General features: G+C 42.0%; 2 protein-coding genes across 6 annotated transcripts in view; one reads left to right on the plus strand and one right to left on the minus strand.

Annotated features, from left to right (window-relative positions):
* Nucleotides 1-24,474, plus strand: part of DLGAP4 (DLG associated protein 4) — a 137,305-nt gene extending 112,831 nt beyond the window's left edge. For all 5 annotated transcript variants that reach the window (XM_043478665.1, XM_043478669.1, XM_043478664.1 and 2 more), the window contains 3 exons: nucleotides 22,353-22,444; nucleotides 23,218-23,373; nucleotides 24,229-24,474. In XM_043478665.1, coding sequence (XP_043334600.1) covers nucleotides 22,353-22,444; nucleotides 23,218-23,373; nucleotides 24,229-24,447 — 467 coding nt within the window. In that variant the 3' untranslated portion in view covers nucleotides 24,448-24,474. The remainder of the gene's footprint in view (nucleotides 1-22,352; nucleotides 22,445-23,217; nucleotides 23,374-24,228) is intronic.
* Nucleotides 21,591-22,041, minus strand: LOC122447929 (60S ribosomal protein L31-like). Its single transcript, XM_043478707.1, has one exon. The coding sequence runs from the start codon at nucleotides 21,999-22,001 to the stop codon at nucleotides 21,624-21,626; it is 378 nt and encodes a 125-aa protein (XP_043334642.1). The 5' UTR covers nucleotides 22,002-22,041; the 3' UTR covers nucleotides 21,591-21,623.
* Nucleotides 24,475-24,833: the final 359 nt, after the last annotated feature.

Below are 24,833 nucleotides of genomic sequence, written 5' to 3' on the forward strand. Positions count from 1 at the left end.
TGTCTAGTAATCTTTGGTTGTTTATTCATATTAAAAGTGAGCACCTAACCCAGGAGTAGGAAGGGATGGACTATAAGATCACTGATTTTATTGTTAGCCTAGTAGTTCCTCTTGTTTTTTAATTTTATGATTTAATTTAAAATAGAACTTCAGAATTTCCTGGCAGTCCAGTGATTAGGACTCAGCACTTTCACTGCTGTGCCACAGGTTCAGTCCCTGATTGGGGAATAAGAATCCCCCAAGCTATGTGGCGTGGCCAAAAAATAAAATAAAACAAAACTTAATTTTAGAGTTAGCAAAAGCAAATTATATAAAAATAGCAAAAGTCGTGGTAATATACTGGTGTGTTGGTAACATACAGTAGTAACATGAAAGATGAAGAAATAATTATATAACCATCAGGATAAAAACTCTCTAATAGCAGGATAAAACTCATAATAGCAGATAAAACTATTATGAATAATACTGCTATGAATATTCATGTAGAAGATTTTGTTTGACTACCTGTGTTCAAGTCTTTTGGGTATATACGCGGGAATAGAATTGCTGGGTCGTGTGGTAATTCTTTAATTTTTTTCATTTTGTTACTGTGAAATATATATAAAACTTGCCGTTTTAATCACTTTTAAGTGTGTAATTCAGTGGCATTACCTATATTCACAATATTGTATATCACCAACATCTATTTCCAAAACTTTTTTATCACCTCAAATCGAGATTCTGTACCCATTAAGCAATAATGCCCCATTCCCCTCTCCACCCAGCCCCTGGTGACCTCTGATCTACCTTCTGCCTCTGAATTTCCCCATTCTCAATCTTTCATGTAAGTGTAATGATACAGGGTTTGTCCATTTGTGTCTGGCATGTTTTCAGGGTTCATCCATGTTGCAGCATATTAGAACTTCATTCCTTTTTATAGCTGAATAGTATATTCTACTGTATTTAAATATTGATACCACATTTGTTTGGTCCATTCATCTGTTGGCAGACATTTGGGTTTTTTCACCTTATAGCTACCGTGAATAATGCTGCAATGAACACTGGATGTAAGAATCTGTTTCAGTCCAATTTTCAGTTCTTTCGAGTGTAAACCCAGGAGTGGAATTGCTGGGTCACATGGTAATTCTATGTCTAGCTTTTTGAGGAATCGCCAAACTGTTTTCCACGGCAGTTGCGCCACTTTACATTCCCACCAGCAATGCATAAGGGTTCCAGTTTCACGATATCTTTGCTAACACTTGTTATTCCATCTTTTAAAAAAAAATTATAGCCACCCTAGTAGGTATAAAGCAGCATCTTGTTGTCATTTTGACTTGCATTCCCTGATGACTGACTCTAAGCACCTTTTCGTGTTCTTATTGGTCATTTGTGTATCTTTGGAGAAATAATTATATTCAAATAGTCTCTTTAATGGGGATAGTCTCTTTAATGGGGCTGTTTGTCTTTTTGTGGTTAAATTTAGGAGTTCTTTACATATTCTGGATAATAGGCCCTTGTCAGATATATGATCTATAAACATTTTCTTCCATTCTGTAGGTTGTCTTTTCACTTTCTTCATAGTGTCCTTTGATGTGCAAAAGTTTTTAATTCCGATAAAATTCAATTTATCTATTTTTCTTTTATTGCCATGCTTCTGTTTTTTTTAATTATGAATATATATTAATTTAATAAAAATTAAAATTAGGACAGGGACTTCCCTGGTGGTCCAGCGGTTAAGAATCCACTTTTCCAATGCAGGGGACTCAAGTTTGATCCCTGGTCAGGGAACTGTGATCCCACATGCCGCAGGGCAACTACGGACACACCCTTGCAATTAGAGAAGCCCGAAAGCTGCAGGGACAACCCAGCGCGACCAAAACAAAAAAAAAAATTTTTTTTTTTTAAATTAGGACAAAAAACAATGAGGCAGTGAGAGGTAACCAGCAGGTCTATGGACAGGGCCTTCTGAGAGGTAGGCTTGCAGACACCTCAGAATGTTGGTTTCAAATAACACAAAGTAAAAATCATGTCAAGATAACAAAGGAAACCAGGTACATTAATATATAGTTACTAAAATAGTAAATAAACCTGTAATGTGATAATATATGTACTTCTTTGTTAAGGCATTAAATAATACAGTCTTGCAGTCTATCTACTAAATTTTAAAGTAATGATGACAGTAAGCATTATTTCGAGATAACTGTAACTGCTGTAATGTGACATGAAATTATCTTTGATTTCTGTTGGTGACAGCATGGCAGGTACTGCTGACGCTGAACCAGAGTAGCTTGTTGCCTATCTGAGTTTAAGGGCGTCCTGTTCTGGGGCGACTGGGTGACAGACTGGTCCTTTCCTTAGAAGATCTTGAAATGTCAGTATCTTTTCTCTATAAGCCTTCAGAATCATCTTCAGAAAAGAATCCTCTAGTTTCTCCCGGGGGCCTGTGTCTGGTTGCTGGCATCCCAGAGGCTAGGCAGCAGGAGGGAGCTCACAGACTCATTCATTCCATGCCGTCCACCACTGATCCTGCCTGGTTGCCATAGTGTTGGAGCACCTACAGCAGCACTTTTAGTCAAAATACAGTGTAAACCATGAACTTAAAATGTTCTAGGAACTGCATTTAGAAAGAAAAAAAGAGATAGATGAAATTAACTTTAATACATTTATCTTATTCAGTATGTCCAAGTAAGTAGTGTTTCAAAATGTGTTCAACACAGAAAATTATTGAGGCATTACATTACTTTCATACTAAGTATTTAAAGTCCAAGATAAAGTCCAGTGCATACTTTATCGTCCATCTCAATCCAGACAAACCACATTTCAGCTGCTCACTTGCTTCATACGACCAGGAGCTGTCGTATTGGATGGCACAGATGAGAAGAATAAGCCTGGGGTTGAGGGGACTTCCCTGGTGGTCCAGTGGCTAAGACTCCACGATCCCAATGCAGGGGCCCCCCATTCGATCCCTGGACAGGGATCTAGATCCCACACGCCACAACTAAAAGATGCCACAACTAAATATCCCACATACTGCAACTAAGACCTGGTGCAGCCAAATACATTAAAAGAAAAAAAAAGCCTAAGGTGAAGGTGCAAAGATACCTTAGTGACAAAGTGTTGGTAGAGTAGGTTAAACTTTCTGGCACTATTCTTAATTCTTTCTGGATTGAGAAAAGGCTTCCCTGCTAAGGGTTATTATGTCATGCCAAACAGTATTACCTTCCTGTAGTATTATGAGCATGTGTTCTTTCAACATGATGACCTTTCTCAATAAGCAGCCCCAGCCCCTGCTATTGAACCCGAACTCTGCATGGAGCCCTTTTCCCAGCCCTGCATCTGTGACTATAACGTAAGGACAGAAGTGGTCACGTTGCTCTGTCCCTTAGATTCAAGATAAGTATTCTGACTGCTCAGGTGAATCACTAACACCCATGCAGGTGACTGTCTTTCTCAAATAGGTTTTGTGTTATACTGCCGTTCATCTCCAGAACATTTTCATCTTCCCCAGGTGACAGTCTGTACCTGTCAAACACTAACTCCCCATTCCCCCTCCCCCATCCCTTGGCAACCACCATTCTTTCTGTCTCTGTGAACTTGACTACTCTAGGCACTTCATATAAATGGAATCATACAGTGTTTGTCCTTTCGTGACTGCCTTATTTTACTTAGCATAATGTTCTCAAGATTAATGGACGTTACAGCTTCTATCGGAATTTCCTTCCTTTTTAAGGCTGAATAATATTGTCTTGTGGGGAAAGACCCACATCTTGCTTACCTGTTCATCTGTCAGTGGCTACACGGGTTGCTTCTGTCTTTTGTTTGTTGGCAATAGCGACACTTCTGTCTCTTAGGACCACAATTCTTCCTTAACAACCATGCTTTCTGATCAAATTATGTGTGTCCAGCCAACACCCTTGTCTAACTTATGGCCACAGGTTTTTTGTGTTTAATATTTATTTATTTGCTGCATCTGGCCACAAGTTGTTTTTTGTTCTTTTTTTTCTTATGGCCATAAAATTTAATGTCACTGTTCTTAGATCTCTGGAAGAGCGTTACCAAGGTGCCTGAAGGAGACTGTGGCACCTGCCTATCATGCAGAAACCTGGTAGAGATCCTCCAGGCATTCCAACTGGAGGGAACAACAGGGACAGAGGCAGGGAAGCAGGGAAGGGAACCACAACTGAAAGAAAGGGATGGGAAGAGGAGGATGGGGGGATCACAAGAGGAGGAAGCTGACTGAGAGGAGCCTCAAATATCAGATCAAAGTATTGAGCATTACCCTCCAGGCAGGGCGGGGAGCAGCTGAAGATCTGAAGTAACAGTGAGATGGTCAGATTTTCTTATTAGAAAGATCACACTTGATTGCTGTATCGGAAAGGCTTTGGAAACAGGGAGACCTGGGGTGGAGGAGGAAGGAATGGATAAACAAATGTTTCTGAATGTTCTGAATGAACCAGCCAGAGGGGCCCTGGGTTGGAGTCAGATGGAGAGCTCCAGCTCCCCTGGTCTGGGCCACAGGTGACTGGGGAGGTCATTAACTTGAAAGAGGGAGATGGAAGCAGGACATGCGTGGTTGGATAAGGGGGAGCCCTTGGAGAAGCAAGATTATAAAGATCAAGTTGCACACATGTCTTTCTTACTGTTGAAGGAGGTACAGATGAAAGGAACACTTAAATATAGCCTGTGGAAACTCCTGTGGCCTGGGGGGTTGATAAGACTCATTCCAGAGAATCAGCCTTGAGCGCTGGGCGGCTTACCATGAGCCAGCTCTCGACATTCACCGTCTTGTTTACTCGCTCCTACCCAGTGAGGTCAGAGCTATTAAAATCCTGTCTTGAAGAAGAAGCAAGTGCTTGAAGAAGTGCTTCATCGCTCACAGCTGTGTGACCTTCGGCACATCTGAGCCTACTTCTCCCCGTTGTTCAGTGGGGATCATGACCCCCACTCGTAGCCTATGGCGGGGGTAAGATGGGACCCTGTGTATGAGGAGTGCTTGGCCTGAGTGCCCGGCGGTGAATGGTACCAGCTGCGCCTGCTGCAGCTGCCGCCACCATCACCCTGACTTGTAGATGGATGCAGCCCAAGCCAGGAACTGAAAAGGAGGCCAAGCCTTTAGCTGTGAGACAGAGGTGAACAGGGGTAGACAGAGCCAGCAGGCTGAGGGAGGGGCCCGCCATCCCATCTCCTCAGCTCTCTCAAGAAAGGGAGCTGTGAGAGAGACCTTGGGTGAGTCACCTCACTCCTCCAGGCCTCCACTTCCTCACATGTGACTTGGGTGGACCAATATCAACCCCACCGGGCTGTGTATTAATGCACGATTAGAAACACGAAGCCCTTGGCAAGAACCCAAAAGATGGTAGCATCAACGTCTTACTTTTTTTATAGATATAGTTGTATTTATTTATTTATTTTTGGCCGCGCTGGGTCTTCTTGCTGCACAGGCTTTTCTCTGATTACAGTGAGCAGGGGCTACTCTTGGTTGCAGGGCAAGGACTTCTTATCCAGTGACTTCTCTTGTTGTAGCTCCTGGGCTCCAGAGCGCAGGCTCAGCAGCTGTGATGCACAGGCTTAGCTGCTCAGTGGGATGTGAGATCTTCCCGGACCAGGGATAGAACTCATGTCTCCTACAGTGGCAGGCAATTCTTCACCACTGGGCCACCAGAGAAGTCATGTATGAATTTTAGGATCGATTTTTCTGTAGCTGCAAAATATTACTGGAATTTTGATAGGAATTGTATTGAGTCTGAAGATTGCTTTGGGTAGTATTGACATTTGAACAATATTAAGCCTTCTAATTCATGAATAAGGGGTATGTTTCCATTTATCATTAATTTCTTTCAACAGTGTTTTATAGTTTTCATTGTACTAGTTTATCACCTCCTTAGTTAATTCCTAAATATTTTGTTCTGTTTGATTGTATCATAAATGGAATCATTTTTATAATTTCCTTTTCAGGTATTTATTGTTCAGTTCAGTCACTCAGTCGTGTCCGACTCTTTGAGACCCCATGAATCGCAGCACGCCAGGCCCCCCTGTCCATCACCAACTCCCAGAGTTTACTCAAACCCATGTCCATCAAGTTGGTGATGCCATCCAACCATCTCATCCTCGTCACCTTCTCCTCCTTGCCCCCAATCCCTCCCGCACAGGGTCTTTTCCAATGAGTCAACTCTTCGCATGAGGTGGCCAAAGTATTGGATTTCAGCTTCAGCATCAGTCCTTCCAATGAACACCCAGGACTGATCTCCTTTAGGATGGACTGGTTGGATCTCCTTGCAGTCCAAGGGACTCTCAAGAGTCTTCTCCAACACCACAGTTCAAAAGCATCAATTTTTTGGTGTTCAGCTTTCTTCACAGTCCAACTCTCACATCCATACATGACCACTGGAAAACCCATAGCCTTGACCAGAACGGAACCTTTGTGGCAAAGTAATGTCTCTGCTTTTATTTATTATTTTTATGTCTCTCTTTTAATATTGCTACTTAGGTTTGTCATTCACTTCCTTCCAGGAGCAACACCAACAAAAAAAAAAGACAAAACAAAAAAACCACACTGGAGTAAGCGTTTTTTAATTTCATGGCTGCATCCACATCTTGCAGTTTGATTTTGGAGCCCCAGATATTAAAAGTCTGACACTGTTTCCACCGTCTCCCAATCTATTTCCATGAAAGTGATGGGACAGATGCCATGATCTAGTTTTCATGAATGTAACTTTTAAGCACCTTTTCACTCTCCTCTATTCATTTTACATCAGGAGGCTTTTTTAGTTCACCTTCACTTTCTGCCATTAGGTGGTTTGTCAATCTGCATATCTGAGGTTATTGATATTTCTCCCGCAATCTGATTGCCAGCTTGTTGTTCCTTCCAGCCAGCATTTCTCATATGGTACTTCTGCATAGAAGTTAATAGAGGGTGACATATACAAGCCTTGACATTAACTCCTTTACCTATTTGGAAACAGTTCTGTTGTTCCATGTCCAGTTCTAACTGTTGCTTCCTGACCTGCATACAGATTTCTCAAGAGGCAGGTCAGGTGGTCTGGTATTCCTATCTCCTTCAGAATTTTCCACAGTTTATTGTGATCCCCACAGTTGAAGGCTTTGGCATAGTCAATAAAGCAGAAATAGATGTTTTTCTGGAACTCTCTTGCTTTTTTGATGATCCAGCAGATATTGGCAATTTGATCTCTGGTTCCTCTGCTTTTTCTAAAACCAGCTTGAACATCTGGAAGTTCACGGTTCACGTATTGCTTATAGAAATGTAACTGATTTATTTTTGGCCGCACAACATGGCTTGCAGGATCTTAGTTCCCTGACCAGGGATTGAACCCAGACCCTCAGCAGTGAGAGTGCAGAGTGCTAACCATTGGACCACCAGGGAATTTCTGAAATGCAACTTATCTTGTGGGTATTGACTTTGTATCCTAATCCTACTTGCTTTACTTAATTCATTTATTAGTTCTCTCAGATTTTTTTGGTGGAATCTAGGTTTTCTACGTACAAGGTCATATCATCTGCAAACATTATTTTACTTCTTCCTTTCCAACTTAGATGCCTTTTATTACTTCTTGCCTTTCTGCTCTGGCTGAAGCTTCCAATCCTATGTTGAATCGAAGTGATGAATGTGGGCATGCTTCCCTTATCCCCGATTTTAGAGAAAACACCCTGGAGTATTTCATTGTGGGTTTTTCATATATGGCGTTTATTTATTGAGGTAGTTTCATTCTATTCTTTGTTTACTGTTTCTCTCATGAAAGAGTGTTGAATTTTGTCACATGTTTCTTCTGCATGAATTGATTCGTATGGTTTTTCTCTTTCATTCTGGTGATGTGGCATATTTCATTGATCAGCTTGCACATGTTGAACCATCCTTGCACTCCAGGAATAAATCCCACATGGTCATATGTATAATCCTTTTAATATGCTGCTGAATTCTGTATTTTGTTGAGTATTTTTGCATCAGTATACATAAGGGATGATGGCCTGTAGTTTTCTTGTAGTATCTTTGTCTGGCTTTGATGATAGGGTAATGCTGGCCTCATAGAATGAGTTAGGAAGTGTTTCCTCCCCTTCAATTTTTGGAAAAGTTTAAGGAGTGCTTTTAGTCATCTTTAAATGGTGGATTTCAGCAGTGAAGCCACCGAATCCAGAGTTTTTCTTTGTTGAGAAAGTGTTATTACTGATTCAGTCTCCTTACTAATTACAGGTGTATTCAGGTTTTCTATTTTTTCATGATTTAGTCTTGGTAGGTTTTTTCTATGAATTTGTACATTTCATCTAGGTTTTCAAATTTGTTGATGTACAGTTACTTTAAGTATTCTCTCATAATCCTTTTTTATTTCTGTAGAATTGGTAGTAATATGTCCATTTTCATTTTTGATTTTAGTATTTGAATCTTTTTTTCTTAGTCTACCTAACTGAAGTACTGTCAGTTTTCAAAAAAGTTTTTCAAAGAAAACTTTTGGTTTTATTGATTTTCTCTGTTGTTTCTCTATTTCACTTATTTCTGCTCTAACCTTTATTATTTCCTTCCTTCTGCTAGCTATGGGTTTAGTTTGTTCTTTTTCTAGTTTCTTAGGTTGTAAGTTAGGTTGTTGATTTGAGATCTTTCATAAGTGTTTTAATGTAAATGTTTATGGCTATAAATTTCCCCCTTAGCATCACTTTTGCTGTGTCCCATCAATTTTGGTGTGTTATGTCTTTTGTTTTCATTTGTCTCAAACTGTTTTCCTATTTCTCTTGTATTTCTTCTTTGATCTATTGGTTGTTAAACTGTGTATTAATTTCCAGTTTTGTGAATTTTCCAGTTTTCTTTTTGTTACTAATTTCTAATTTTGTCCACTTGTAGTCAAATAAGATACTTTGTATGATACTATCTTTTAAAAAGTCTACTGGGGCTTAATTTGTAGCCTAACACATGGTCTGTCCTGAAAAATGTCCCATGTATACTTGAGAAGAATGTGTATTCAGTTGTTGTTGGGTGGAGTGCTCTGTATGTGTCTGTTAGATGTAGTTGTTTTATTATGGTGTTTAAATCCTTTTCCTTATTTATGACTGGTGTTCTATTATTGTGAATTAGGTATTGAAATCTCCAGCTGTTACTGTAGAACTGCATATTTCTCTCTTTAGTTCTGTCAGTTTTTGCTTCATATATTTTGTTGATCTGTCATTAGGTGTATAAATGTTTATAATTGTTACATCTTCTTGTATCAAATGCACCTGTATTTCTTAGGAACACTTTCTGTGTTCCAGTGATTTTTTTCATAGTTAAAGTTTGGGGGGTTTCTTGTTTTTTCATATGTAGGTGTTTATACACAGTTTACATTTGTGCATTCTAAGATCTCATCTTTCTTTTTCATATGCAGAGCCAGTTGTCACAACACATTCCTGAGTCTCTGCTTTCTTTGCTGATTAGTCATAGCAGTCATAACCTCTGCCGAGAATTCTGCACATGCAGGGGTGTGTCTCTGAGTTCTGTTCTCTTCTGCTACCCGTCTGTCTGTTTGGTGTTAATACGACTTAATTGCCATAGCTTTTTGGCAGCCTTAGGCATCTAGAGGGTGAACCCCCCTTCCCTGTTCTTTTTGTTCAGAAAGAAAAAGTCTGCTTCTATCTTCATTCTTCCAACCCTAATTTTAGAATTAGTATATCAAGTTACTCAGAAACATTTTGCTGGATCACTGACTAGAAATAGAGTTTATAGATTACTTTGGGAAAAACTGATACCTAAAAAATACTGAGTCTTCTTAGCTATGAATGCAGTTTATCTCTTCATTTATTCAGATCTCCCTCTTATGTGCTCCTTTTCAAGTTTGAGTAACATATCTATGAAGATCTTACGTATTTGTATTAGATTTATTCCTTGCTACTTTCTAGGTTTGGTTTTTTGGTTTTTTTTGGTAGTAAAATGAGTTTTATATTTGCTTACTTAACATTGAGACATCTACATTGATCTTGTGTCCAGCAACCTTGTACAACTCTGAATCCTCTTGGATTCACATCATAAATGATCACGTTGTTTGCTGGAACGGCAATGTCGCGTCTGTCTTTCTAACCTCACTGTGTCTCATGCACATCTTGTATAACTGCAGGAGCGTCAGGACGTTGTGGGACAGTAGGAAGACAGTGGCATCCTTCCCTTGGTCCTGACCTTCATGCCGTGAATATTCAGTGAATATTTACTGAATTCTTTCCACACACCAGCTCCTGGGGATGTAGCAGAATAACACGAAGTGCCTGCCCTCATGGAGCTTACATTCTTATGGCGAGAGACAGAAAATAACCAACTAAACATCCAATGCGCAGGATGGTTAGACATGTAACAGAGAAAACAGGGCCCAGTAAGAGCAGGATGGAGTGCTGCGTGGCTGGGGGCAGTGTTGCTGTCCCTCATGGTGTGGTCAGGGAGGGCCTCCCAGATAAGGTGACCTTGGAGCAGAAGCTGGAAGGAAGGGAGAAGCAGTCTTAGAACTCTGAAGATCAGAGAATTCCAGTGGTGAGCAAGAGCTTGACATGTTCCAGGCTTGGGGAAGGCAGCCAGTATAACTGCAGGAGTGAGCAGGGGGGAGGTGGGGGATGAAGTCGGTGTGGTGGAGCCCCAGATCACATAGGCCCTCAGAGTAAAGGCTTGGCTTTGACTCCCCAGAAGAGAACACATTGGAGAATTATGAGCCCTGCAATGTGACATTCTTTTTTACAGGATTAATCTAGTTTCTCTGTTCAAAAGAGAGGTGGGGAGGGGCACAAGGGGAAGCTGGAAGATGAGTTAGGAGGAAGTAACAGGATCTGGGGAAGAGGAGATGGAGACTGTGGAGTGTTTAAGGGAGGGGTCAGATTCTGGGTGTATCTGCAAGGTAGAGCAGGATTTCCTGATAGGGTTGGATCTAGACTTAAGAGTGAAAGGAGTAAAAAATGATTTGGCGTTGTGAGTTACAGAAAGGATGGAGCTGCCCCTGCAATAGGAAAGACTAGTATAGATATCGGGAGAAAAGTCAGGAGTTTGGTTTTGAACACTATCAAATCACACACATTGTTAGGTATCAAAGTGGAGAGGTCAAGCAGGCAGTTGGATACATGAGTCTGGGTCTCCCCAGGTCTCTGGGTTGGAGATCATATTTGAAAGCCATCCAAGTACAGACTTAAGGTAAAAAATGAGACAAGAATTCTCAAGAGAGAATCAACTGTGTCAGATGCTTTTCTGATGGGCACAGCAGGTCAGATTTAGGAATGTGAGGTTATCACAGGCTTTAAGAGCTGGTCTGCTTTGGAGGTGGTGGGGTGCTGAGGGGAGGACAGCCTGACTGAAGAAGGATTAAGAGAAAATAGAATAACTGGGAGACCACAAGTACAGATGACTCCACTGATGAAATTTTCTGTTCAGGAAGCAGAGAAATGAAGGGAGTGAAGGGTCAAAGGGGAGGGCTAGGATTTTTCTGTTGTTCTTTTTATGTTTAAATGGGGTGATACAGGCACATTCCTGTACTGTTGAGAATGACTCTGCAGGAAAAAGGAAATTCATTATTCAGGAGAGAAAGGGGATAACTGTTGGATGACATTCTTAGGTGGGCGAGAAGGAACTGAACTAGTAGAGAATGCACAGTTCCTCCAGAGTGACAGGAGGAAACCGTGATCAGGGCGCCCTGCAGTGGGAGAGCAGAGTTATCCACACAGACTGAGGAAGTCAGAGGGGGGCATCGGGAGGTTGGGGAGCATTTGAAATGGTCATGGGGAGAGCAAAGGAACCATGTGCAAGATGAGGCTGTAGAGGGAGAACCGAGGGGGGGTGTTAATCCAAAAGATCGGCTTCTTTTTATTTTGTCGTCAGTGTAATTGTGTTGTGTTAGGGGATGTGTATCATGCACTTAAAAATTTTTTATCTTGGTTGTGCTGAGTCTTCGTGCTTTGTGAGGGCTTTTTCCTCTAGTTGCTGTGGAGGGGGCGGGGGGCTCCTCTTTCTTGCGGTTCACGGGCTTCTCACTGCAGTGGCTGCTTCTGTTGCAGAGCACAGGCCCCAGGTGCGTGGGCTTCAGTAGCTGCAACTCACGGGCTCAGCAGTTGCGGCTCCTGGGCTCTGAGCAAGGGCTCAATAGTTGTGGCCCATGGGCTTTAGTTGCCCCCGAGGCATGTGGAATCTTCCCGGACCAGGGATCGAACCCGTGTCCCCTGCATTGGCAGCTGGGTCTCCTATCCACTGTACCACGAGGGAAGTCTATTACTTTCTATAAAATGGTGAATTGGTCCATTTCTCCTTAAAGTTCTGTCACATTTTGCTTTATGTTGTTTTGAAGATATCTTAGATCTATGAAGGTCAGGATGTAATACTATCCCTGGTGAATGTTTAGTGATTCATTCTGTTTTTCCAGATGCCTAATTGTGTTTTGCCTCAAAGTCTTTGTTGTAAAGTGTTGAGAGTATTGCTGTACCAGCTTTCCTTGGTTAGTGTTCATGTGTTACACAGCTTTCAGTCACTTTCAACTTTTCACTTGCCTTATAATTATGCCTTTTATACCTCTTATACGCATATACCTGAGTTTGGTAATTTGTTCAATCTGTTGATTTTTATTTCCAAAGTAGAAAATGTCATCCATTTACAATAGGATTTCTCCTCTTTGGATTTATTCTTACCAGGTTATTTTGTGCTCTTTGTTCTACTTTTTAGAGGTTTCTTTTTTTTCTCTCTTTTCTTGCCTTCTTTTGCATTAACACCCTCTCTCCATTCCCTTTGCTATTTTGAGGCTGTGTTTTAATTTGGACTAGGTTTGCCTATAAATAACATTTAAAAAGAAAAGAAAAGGTGGTTTGAACAAGACTGTTGATTTCTCTCACATTCAAGAATGTCTGCAATAGTAATGCTGGAGCCCCAGGCTTCTTTCTTCTTTAGGTTTGATGTCATAATTGGCTTCCATTCATGAGATCTTCTCATCTTTCCCAATGGCTGCTAGATTCCAGAACCCCAAGTGCATTCCAGCAGCAAAAGAATCAGTAGCAAAATAGAGCAAGCTGGCCCCACCTACCACTCCCACTTCTATCCCTTTGACCAGGCTACTACTCATAGCTTGTCGCAAGGGTAGCCTGGGAAATGCCCGAGTCCGGGCAGCCATGTACTCAGTTAAAACTACAGGTCCCCCCCCCCGCCCCAGATAACTTGTTTTCAAATGCCTGTGCTGCGCTTGGTGGACAGAGTTTGCATATTATAGAGCTAGGACATCATACTAACAGCAGAAGTCTTCTTATTCAACACTGATGCTAATGTAACTTGTTCTATGACTTTGCATACCATGTCTCATATTTTCCATTTGACAGTACTTTGTCCTAGAAAATCCAGTTTGCCTGAGAAATTTCTGTGTTTTATTTCATCTGAATAAAGTTGCTGTTTGACACAAAATAAAGAAAAGGTTCTACTTCTGAAGGAGAAGGAGAAACAAACGCTAGGACAACTAGCCATATCTGCCATAGAAGTTACACACTGTATTTCTGTTTCTTTAACACTTAAAATTGTAAGTTATTCAACATTTTTACCTTTCTCCCAAACAACACAAAAGCATTAACATATAATTTATCTGTTTTCTTATGATTTAAAACTGCACACATTATCATTATATAATTTTCAATTATCTAAATGCATGTATAAATAATAATTCCCATGTGTTTATCATTTTCTTTGTTCACCATTCCTTATCTCAGATCTTCTTTCCTGGATCATTTTCTTCTTTGCTGAGTTCATCCTTTAGAACTTTCTCTTTTTGGCTGTGCTGGGTCTGGGTTGCATCCCGTGGGCTCTCTTCATTGCAGCGTACCAGTTTTCTCTAGTTGGGGTGTGCAGGCCTCTCTAGTTGCCCACAGCATGTGGGATCTTAGTTCTCCGACCAGAGGATCAAACCAGTGTCCCCTGCATTGGAAGGTTGATTCTTAACCATTGGACCACTAGGTAAGTCCCTGGAACTGTCTTTAGTGAGAACTTGAGAACTGGCATTAACCCTGTTTTGATTTATCTGAAAACCTTTATTTTTGCTCTCATTCTTATTAACCTTTATTTTTATTGTGAAATACACATGCAAACAGTAGACAGAGTAAAGAAAAATTTAGAACACTCCTTTCCTCACCACCTAGTTTACAAAATGGAATATTACCAGTATCTTTGAACCTGGTGATAAATACCTTCTTTCTGCCGTAGCAGTAAGCACTGTCCTGAATTCTGTGTTAGTTATACCCTTGCTTTTCTTTATACTTGTACCACATATATGTGTGACCCTAAGGAACATACTGTTTAGTTTTGCCAGTTTTCAAAATTTACGTTCATAGAAGCCAGGTGTCTGTATTCTTCTGAAGCTTGCCTTTTTGGTTCAGCCTTGTTTGTGAGAGTCATCCATGTTAATGTCTGTACGTGTAGTTCATTCTTCCCATTGACATGCAGCATTCCACTGTATGAACATATCATTGCTTATCCAGTCCACTGATGAGCACTTGAATTGCTTCTACTTTTTGGTTGTGAGCAGTTTTTTAATAATAGTATTAAAATGTAATTTACACCATAAAATTCACCCTTGAAAGTATACAATTTAGTGGTTTTTATTATATCCACAGAGTTGGGTGACCATCACTGCTACCTAATTTTAAAACATTTTCCTTACCCCAAAAAGAAACCTTGTACCCATTCAGCCATCACTCTCTAGGAAATGGCAACCCTCTCCAGTATTCTTCCTGGGAAATCCCAGGGACAGAGGAGCCTGGCAGGCTGCAGGCCATGGGGTCACAAAGTCAGACATGACTTAGCAACTGAGCACAGGCACTAAAACACGAATCTGCTTCATTCGCTATAGATTTGCCCGTTCTGAACACTTCGCGTGCATGGACTCATACGCCATGTGTTCTTTTGTGTCTGGATTCTTTCACTTTGCCTAATGTTTTTGAAGTTTATTCGTGTTGTAGCATATGTCAACACTTGACTCCTTTTTATTGCTGAATAACATTCCACTGTATGGCTATATTGCATTTTGCTTATCCGTTCATGAGCTGTTTCCACTTTTTGGCTAGTAGGTATCCTTTCAGTTCTGTCCCACTGCACTAATGCACGTGTGTGTACTTAGGCCAGGACTGTACTGTCGTGATTACTGTAGCTTTGAAATTGGGAAGTGTAAGTCCTCCAATTTTATTTTTCAAGTAAAAGAAGTGTATGGCCAGCTCTCCTTTTCTTACTAAAGGAAGTTCTAAAGTTCATACTTCATTTTTTTATTTCCATATGAATTTTAGGATCAGCTTGTCAATTTCCTCAAAAAACAGGCAGATAGGATTTTATTTTGATAGGGATTGTGTTAAATCTGTAATTCAATTTGACAAGTGTTGCCATCTTTTAAGTCTTCTGATCATGAACATAGGCCATCTTTATTTAAGTTTTTAAAATTTTCTTTGTTAAGTTTATTCCTAAATATTTTATTCTGTTTGATGGTATTGTAGTTGAAGTTTTTCTTCATTCCATTTTCAGCTGTTCATTGTTACTATATAGAAACACAATTGATTTTTGTACATTGATCTGATATGCTGCAACCTCACTGTTTTGGGGGAAATTCGTTAGGATTTTTTTTATATATGAATGAGTTCCATTCCAAGAGCACATTTGTAAGTCAAGTTTGTTCATAAGTTTAACAAAGTTGGCCTTGGTATCCAACTAACACAATCATTTATATAGTATTGTACTGTAGTAGGTTTATAATACTTTTCATGCAAATAATACATAAAAAACAAATACAGAAAGTAAAGAAAACATTTTTAATGTTACAGTACAGTACCTTGAAAATTAAGGTAATACAGTACAAGAGCTAGCATACAGAGGCTGGCATTAACAGGCAGGAAGCGTTTCTGACTGGAGGAGGGAGAGGCGGTAGGAGACAGCAGAGCTGAAGGATCGTCGGCAGGAGGAGACGGAGGGCAAGCTGCAGTTTCACTCCCGTCTGACACTGATGGAACGCGTGTTCTCATCTTTGAAAGGTCACAACCTGAAGGTTCATACGTAGATTTACTGTAACTGAAAAGACAAATTCCTCCAACCTGTTCTTCTTCAGGAACATCTTGGCATTGGCTCTTTGCTTTCTCCCTATAAATTTTAGACGTAGCTTTTAAACTTCTATGCTGTGGTTTTGATTGGAATTATATAAAATCTGTACATCAGGTGGTAGAAAACTGATGTTTATGAATGAGTTTTTTGTATCCAAGAACATGATTGTCTCCCCATTTATGTAGGTCTCCTGTAGTGTCCTTCATTTAAATTTTATATTTTCCATATAGAAGTTTTACATATTGTTTAAAGATTTGTTAGATTAGTATTTTAATTTTGAAAGGATGTAAGTAGTATTTTTGTCATTGTATTCTTTTTCTTTGGTTGATGAAAAATGCTCTTGGCCTTTTTATTGATCTTGTATTTAGAAATACTGCTGTATTCTTATTTGTAAATAAGGAATTGCTTTTAGCATTGTACCATTGCATATGATGTTTACTATAGGTCTGTTGTAAATATGCTTATTCTGGTTAAGAAAATTGTTGAATTTAATGGAATTTTGTGTATCTATTTAGATAATCATATGGTTTTTCTAATCTGCAATGTGGTAAATTTATTGATAGATTTTTCTCCTTTCTTGTCTTCTTTTTAGATTAATCAAATATTTATTTCCACTTTTCTCACGTTAGCTTATTGTTCTTTTAGCAGTTACTCTGCATCCTTGACTTTGTAAGACTAAATTAGTACTTTTACCACTTCACAGATAATGCAAGGACCTTGATCATGTGTACTATGGCCGTGAGATATTTCAGTTCTATAAATATAATCTAACTGCCCCAAGAGATTATTTTTGTTTTATACAATCAGTATTGCCCACATAATTGCTCTTTTCTTTCTGGTAAGACTTCACTCCTTTATTTCTGTGCTTGTGGTTATTAGGATAACTTTCCTCTGCCCTAAGAACTCCCTCTAGTATTTATATTAATGCAGTATTTGTCTTAAAATGTCTGTATTTTTCCCTCTTTTTCTGAACAGTATTTTTTGCTAAGTATAAAACTCTAGGTAGGTATTGATCTTCTTTCAGCACTTTTATTTATAAGTAAGTCTTTATGTTCTGGTTTCCAGACTTTCTATTGGAAAGTCAGTCTTCCTGCTGCTTCTTTGAAGAATAATTTTTTTTCCCCTTTGCTTTTAAGATTTTTTCTCTTGTATTTGAGTTTTATCCATTTTTACTAGGATACCTAGGTATGGTTTTCTTTGTGTTTTTCCAACTTGATGCTCACAGTTTCTTGAATCTTCAGCTTTAATAACTTTCGTGAGTTTCAGAAAAGTCTTGGCCATGATTTCCTCAGATTTCTGCTCCATTTTATTTCTTCTCTCCTTGTGGACTGCAATTACACATATTTTAGACTGCCATGTCGTTTCTTCACTCTCTCTTCTGAATTTTCCTTTTTTTTTTCCCCCTCCTCTGGACCTCAAACTGGATATTTTCTGCTGAATTATTTTATAGTTTAGCTGTAATTAATCTACAAAACCTATCTATTGCAATCAGCGGGCTTCCCTGAGAGCTCAGTTGGTAAAGAGTCCAATGCTGTGCAATCCTCCTGCAGTGCAGGAGACCTGGGTTCGATCCCTGGGTTGGGAAGATCTCCTGGAGAAGGCAATGGCTACCCACTCGAGTACTCTGGCCTGGAGAATTCCATGGACTGTACAGTCCACGTGGTTGCAAAGAGTCGGACATGACTGAGCGACTTTCACTTTCACTGCAGTCAATTTCAGTTAGTGTGTGTCTTTAGTTCTAGAATTACATTTTATTCTTTTTGATAGATTTCTGGTTCTTTGCTGAACTTCCCCATCATGTCATATATTTTCTTGGATAGATTCAGTCATTTTAAAGCCTTTGTCCAGTACTTCTAGTACCTGTAACCCCTGTAGGTCTTTTACTTTTTTCTGATTTTTCTCTTTTGCTGTGCAGTCATTTGGTCCTACCTCCTGGCATGTTTGGTAATTTTTCTAAATTTTTACTTATTCAGTTATTGGCTGTTTGGGGTCTTGGTTGCTGCGTGGGCTTTTCTCTGGTTGTGGTGCACAGGCTTCTCATTGCAGCGGCTCCTCTTGTTGCGAAGCACAGATTCTGGGGTGCTCAGGCCTCAGTGGTAGCAGCTTCTGGCTCTAGAGCACCGGCTCAGTAGTTTCGGAGCCTCACAGGCTCAGCTGTTCCACAGCATGTGGGATCCCCCTGGATCAGGGATCAAACCCAAGTCTCCTGCACTGGCAGCGGATTCTTTACCACTGAGCCACCAGGGAATCCCCACGCTTGGTAATTCTTATTCAACACCAGAAACTGTATATGAAAACTACAGAAATAACTTGAGACTCAGGGTGATTTTCTTTTTTTTTTTAAGGATGATTTTCTATTCTTCAAGAATGGATTTACTTTGGCTTCTTGCAGACAATAGCATAGGGTGACTTAATCCAATACGGGATTCAGCTGATTCAGAGCTGGGTTTTGTGACAGCCTGGGATATTTCCAAGCTGCTCCTTCTTGGCAGACACTGAGCTCCAGTTTTTGTCTCGCCCCCATCTTAAGGAAGCTTTGCTCAGTCCGAGGTGCTTTCCCCCAAGTCCTGTCTGCCTTGTAGCTCCGAATTCCAGTTTTGGTCTCGCTGTCCCCGTGGAACTACCACAAGCTCTGCTCAGCTTCCCAGACTCTCAGCCACCACTTTGCCGCCTTAGCATCTCAGCTTTTTGCTGCCTTTAGATTTGGGAGACGCCTTGGGATAACAGACTGTCAGACTCACCTGATTAAAGTTTCCCTTCTCACTGAAATCTTAGCCTCTCAAATTCTGGCTGCTTTGGTAATTTTTCAATGCCTTGAAAGAGAGATTTTGTTGTTTTGAGTATCTTAGTTTTTTTGTGGGGTTTGTTTTTTTTTTTTTTTGAAGTTCAGTTTATCAGATGGCAACTGGTTTTTCATAGCCAGAATCAGAAGTTATTAGAATTTTCTAATATTGAATCCGTCTTGTAGTACCAGAATAAACCCAGCTGAGTTACATTATTTTAGTACATTTTTGCACTTTTGTTAATATCTGATTTAATAATTTTGCCTTTGTTCTTGATAATTTGGCTAGTAGTTTTCCTTTCTCATCCGTGTCTCATTTTAGTACCAAGGTTCTCTAAGCATAAAATGAGATGGGGTGGTTCTTTTAGTATATCCGAAGTCATGATCACTCTGAAGAAGTTTATTTTCTTCCGTTCTGTCCTTTTAGAACTCTGACGGATGTATGTTAAGCTTCCCTCTCTCCTCCATGTCTCTCAGTCAGGATCAGTTCAGTCACTCAGTCGTGTCCAACTCTTTGTGACCCCATGGACTGCAGCACGCCAGGCTTCCCTGTCTATCACCAACTCCCGGAGCTCACTCAAACTCATGTCCATCACATTGGTGATGCCATCCAACCATCTCATCCTCTGTCGTCCCCTCCTCCTCCCCCCTTCAACCTTTCCCAGCATCAGGGTCTTTTCCAGTGAGTCAGTTCTTTGCATCAGGTGGCCAAAGTATTGGAGTTTCAGCTTTGGCATCAGCCCTTCCAATGAATATTCAGGACTGATTTCCTTTAGGATGGACTGGTTGGACCTACTTGCAGTCCAAGGGACTCTCAAGAGTCTTCTCCAACACCACAGTTCAAAACCATCAATTCTTCAGCACTGTCTCAGTCACGTTCTTTTAAATAGTCTCTTCGTTGTAATATACCTACTTGCTTCTTTTCTTTAGTATTTATTTTATTTGGCTGCAGCAGGTCTGCGTTGCCACATGTGGGATCTAGTTCCCTGGCCAGGGATCAAGTCCGAGCCCCTGCATTGGGAGCACAGAGTCTTGGCCACTGAACCACCAGGGAAGTCCTCTAGTTGCTTCTTCTATTTCTTAAAAAAATAAGGTACCTAAGTGCAATCTTATGATGAGGAATTCTTCAAAAGGGACTTCTTTTATTCCCATTCTACTTTAGACCAAGCCGGGTACATACACCCACTACCTGCAGTTATTCCTGGCAGCTTTAAGATGTAATCTAGCAGTATAAGGGTTTTGCACCAGGAACTTTCCCACTCCTGTTCCCCTCATCCTTACTGGTTTTCATTAGGGTTTATTCTTTGTACTGTGTCTATCATGGCCCTTGTTTCTGTGATGCCTGATTTTTCTCCTGCAGTAGTTCCAGAGCTCATGTCTTACCTCCTTCCATGCTCTTAAATCTTTTCAGAACACCTCGATCTCTGCTTTGAACTACTGTTTAAATCTCTGTGGCTTGGGAGGGGGGATCGGGATGGGGAATAAGTGTAAATCTATGGCTGATTCATATCAATGTATGACAAAACCCACTGAAATGTTGTGAAGTAATTAGCCTCCAACTAATAAAAAAATTTAAAAAAATAAATAAATAAATAAATCTCTGTGGCTACATGTCACACTGCTCGTCTGTTCTCTGGCAACAACTTCCTGGTGAACACTTAGCTGCCGTTTGCTGCTCCTGTACTATGTCGAGCTCCCGCATGGGCTCCTTTGTAATAACTAATTTCTAAATGAGGTGAAATTCCTCCTAGATAAGCTGTTGTAAGTAGATCATTGTGGGGGAGGAGGCAGGAGGGTGTCCCAGGCTGGCAGGAACTCCTCAGTGCGTCCTTCAGCTTGGTCTTCTCTCCAGGACACCAGAGGGCAGTTACTGTGCAGTGTTATTGCCCTCTGCCCCCCACCCTTGGTGCTGAATCAGGTTCAGGGAAGCTCCTGCTGCATTTCACACCCCTTTTTATTTCAAACAAGAGATTATTGGTTCTCAAGTTATGCTACTTTGAAGAACTCAAAACTGACCCGTTTATCTGAGCCCTTCAACTGCAAGAACTCTCCCTATGCGGCTATCACTGCACCCTGACACTTCCTCATACACCGTGCTCTGTCAGGAGACAGTGTACATTTTGATTAATTTACTGTGTTTTGCTTTTCAGTGATTTCTAAGGGGGTTAGGAGATAGTATTGTCTTCCTGCTACTTTATTATTTTGATGACATACAACATAATTTTTTTACTTTAGAAAAAAAAATATTTATTTGGCTGTGTCAGGCCCCGGTTGTGGCATGGGGGAATCTTTCATTGCAGTACACAGGCTCTTTGTTGCAGCCTGTAGGCTTCTGTCTCGTTGTGGCGTGGGATCTTAGTTCCCTGACCAAGGATCAAATCCACACCCCCTGCATTGGAAATGTGGAGTCTTAACCACTGGAGCACCAGGAAAGTCTCCCTTGCCACTTTAAAACCAGAAATGGCACTAAAAGACTTCAGTCTTGTATTCCTGGGCTGAGCACTTCATAGTTAACACTGCTCTTTGCTTTAAGACTTTCGCGTCCCTAATGAAAGTGGCCTATGCTTGTCATGTCCTATCTTTTTCTCAGGGCTCCTAAAATTAGCTGTGTCATTTTCTGTGTTTATTTACTCTCAGGAAGAATTTGAATATATATAACAGGGGTTATCTGTTCCTTGAAGGTTTTGTAAAACCTCACCTATAAAACTGTATAGGCCTGGTTCCTTTTTCTAGAGAAGATTTTTAACTCCTGCTTCAGTTTTTTTTTTTTTTTTTTTGGGCAGTTCAGTAACTTTATTGGACCATCAGCAATTAGTTCTCATCCACATTGACTGTCTGTAGATTTTTGAAGGTGGTGACAGGCACGTAGGTAACCAGAGTGTAGAGCTTGTTTGGCGAGTCTTCGTCTTCATTACGTTTTCTGGACAACCGCACACGGATCCGATATGGGACATTCCTGATTCCTTTGGCCCAGACAGCTTTGTTGAGCCTGGTGTCGATGCGCACGTCCGGAGTTCCCATCTCCTTCATGGCAAACTTCCGGATTTCTTTGAGTGCCCTAGGGGCACGCTTCTTGAAACCCACTCCATGGATGCGCTTGTGAATGTTGATGGTGTATTCTCTTGTCACCACCTTGTTGATGGCGGACCGGCCCTTCTTCTTCTCGCCGCCCTTCTTTGCGGGAGCCATCCTGCTGGGCCGTGGTTGGAAAAGCTGCTTCAGTTTTTTTAAACAGTTATTGGTCTAATCAGATTTTCTATTTCTTCTTGAGCCTATGGTAGTAATTTGTTTTCCTGAAACGTTTCCTTCCATTTAAACTCAGTTTTCTGATTTATCACCATGACATATCCTTAGCAACTAGTGGGTGGGGTTCACTTTATAGGTATGGTCTGCATTTTTCACAAGAGTGGGTTAATTACTGTGTAAATAAAATGAAGGCCGGCTGCTGTCACCAAATAACGATCAGCACCCTAAGGTGGGGAGGGGAGGTGAAAGCAGACCTGTGCTCGGCTCAGCCTTTCTCCCGCTTCTCTCTCTCAGTCTTAGGGAAGGTCCTCAGTGCCGTGGGCAGTGCCCAGCTACTGATGTCGCAGAAATTCCAGCAGTTCCGGGGCCTCTGTGAGCAGAACTTGGTAAGTGTGATTCTTCTTCCTCCACAGTGGGTCTCCCAGCCAGAGCCCCTGGCTGGATTAGCCTCTAACCCTCTGACCTCCTCCGTGACATGGAGAAGGTCTGCCTCCTCAGCCACTGGAAGGATGACGGTGGCACATGTCAGAGCCTACCACAAGAAAAGGGCCGGGAGTGGTCCTTTCAGGTCTTTAATGCCTTCTGAAATAGAAAAGTGAACTCTATGTAAAAACAGCCACTTGGAAGTTAAAAATCAGTTAGCACTGATTTATTTATTTACAACATACTCTGTACCTAAGAGGACAGTCAAGGTAAGAACTAAAGAAATAACCACCATTAGGCTTGGTGGGTCTCCCTTCTGCTTCACCCTCACCTGTCAGGCAGCAGCTTTTCCTGTGGGGAGCCTCTTTCCGTCCAGCCAGGGGTGGGGGACAATGGCCAGTGTTTGTCTCTAGGACCAGTAGGGGTTTGGGGGTTCACCGAGGAAGTCATGATGAGGAATGTGTTGGCTGAGAACAGGATGATGGGAGGGAACCCCCATGGGTCTGTAATCACACCGACCTGGGAGTGATGCTGCCTCCTCCCTATAAAATGAGACGCGTCGTCCGCCAGCCATACAGTAAGGCCACGAGGGCCATCCTCACCAGAGCCCGACAGGTGGCGAAGGCTTCAGTTAGCACATGTGTGAGAACCCATGCAGGGCTCAGAGACCATACTTGGGATGGGGTGCAGGACAAGCCCTGCCCTCTGGCCCCACTGACGCCCCTCTGTCCCGCAGAACCCTGATGCCAACCCACGTCCAACGGCCCAGGACCTGGCAGGGTTCTGGGACCTGCTCCAGCTGTCCATCGAGGACATCAGCATGAAGTTTGATGAACTCTACCACCTCAAGGCCAACAGCTGGCAGCTGGTGGAGACCCCCGAGAAGAGGAAGGTGAGCATGGAGCAGTGCGGAGGGGAAGTCCAGGGACAAATTCCTGGTCGGCAATAACGCTGCCCACATCGGTCAGTGCTGCTTGGCTCCCTTCTCCGTGTGTCGTCTCTGAGCTGGGGGCTCACGTCCATCAGTGTGCGGGGTCCATGCTCGGCGCTCGTCCAGCATGCCGCGGGCTCTGTGTAGTTGAGGCTGCCCCCAAAGCATGCCTTCCTGCCCTGCATGTTCGGAAAAGGGGACTCCTGGGAGACACATGCCCTCAGCCTGGAGTGCTAGTGTAGTCACAGCCGTTGGAACGTCAGAGGCAGACAAATGGTCCTTCTCCTAGGACCACGCTGCCAGGAGTCCAGGGGTCTGGGCCAGATTCTGCCTCCCAGGCCAGCCTCATCCCTGAGGCCCGGGTTTCCATCTGTAAAACAGTGGTGCCCAGTGACCCCTTTGGTTATTGGGTACTGCACGGTGGCCCTTGTGAGTTCTGATCCCCTAGAACAGCACGTGCAATGTGATCTGGGAGTCGGAGGCCCTGAATTTAAATCCCATCTCTGGCTGTGTGACTCCTGTGTGAGTTTTGGGCTCTCAGTGGGTCCAAGCAGGGGTGGGAAGAGGTGGTCTGTCCGTCCCCTCCTACTAGAACACTCTAGGATTGTCAGCTTGCTTTCTGCTCCTATGCCTTGTGCTCTTCCCACCATCATCGCTTCTTGTGGCTTCCTGGTTCCAAGTGTGTGTTGCTTGTGCCCGATGCGGGGGAGCTGGGGTGGAGACTCCAGCTGCCAGCATATGGGGGGTGGTAGTGCCGCCACACACAAGGTGGCACCTTTATTTTATTTTTCTTCCCTCCTCACTGTCTCACTAAAGGAAGAGAAGAAAGCACCCCCTCCGGTCCCAAAGAAGCCAGCCAAATCCAAGCCAGCAGTGAGCCGCGACAAGGCCTCTGATGCTGGGGACAAGCAGCGTCAGGAGGCCCGCAAGAGACTCCTGGCGGCCAAGCGGGCGGCTTCCGTGCGGCAGAACTCAGCCACAGAGAGCGCGGACAGCATCGAGATTTACGTCCCTGAGGCCCAGACCCGGCTCTGAGACCAGGAAGCAAACAATTTTAAATCACTAAAAAAAAAAAAAAAAACCACAAACTAAATGCAAATGGAACAAAATTTTCTCAACCTTTAGTATGGTTATTCTGTCTAGAGACCCTGAGCCAACTTTCAAATTGACGCATCCAAGGGCTCACGATTTGGCTTCTTTGGGTCCCTCCAAGCTTTAGGTTATGGAGACTTCACACACACACAAAAATCAACAAAAACACGAAACTAGGAAACTTTTTTTTCTCTTCTCACTGGCCGCGGTGGACTAGATAGATGGACTTCAGCAACTCCCCAGCCCGGCCTCCAGACTACGGTCTTTTTACTTGTTCTGTCTAATGAGAACTTAAACTAGCTTGTTTACAAGATGAAGACAACCCAGGG

The sequence above is a fragment of the Cervus canadensis genome, chromosome 10, assembly GCF_019320065.1.
Source record: "Cervus canadensis isolate Bull #8, Minnesota chromosome 10, ASM1932006v1, whole genome shotgun sequence".
Lineage (NCBI taxonomy): Eukaryota > Metazoa > Chordata > Mammalia > Artiodactyla > Cervidae > Cervus > Cervus canadensis.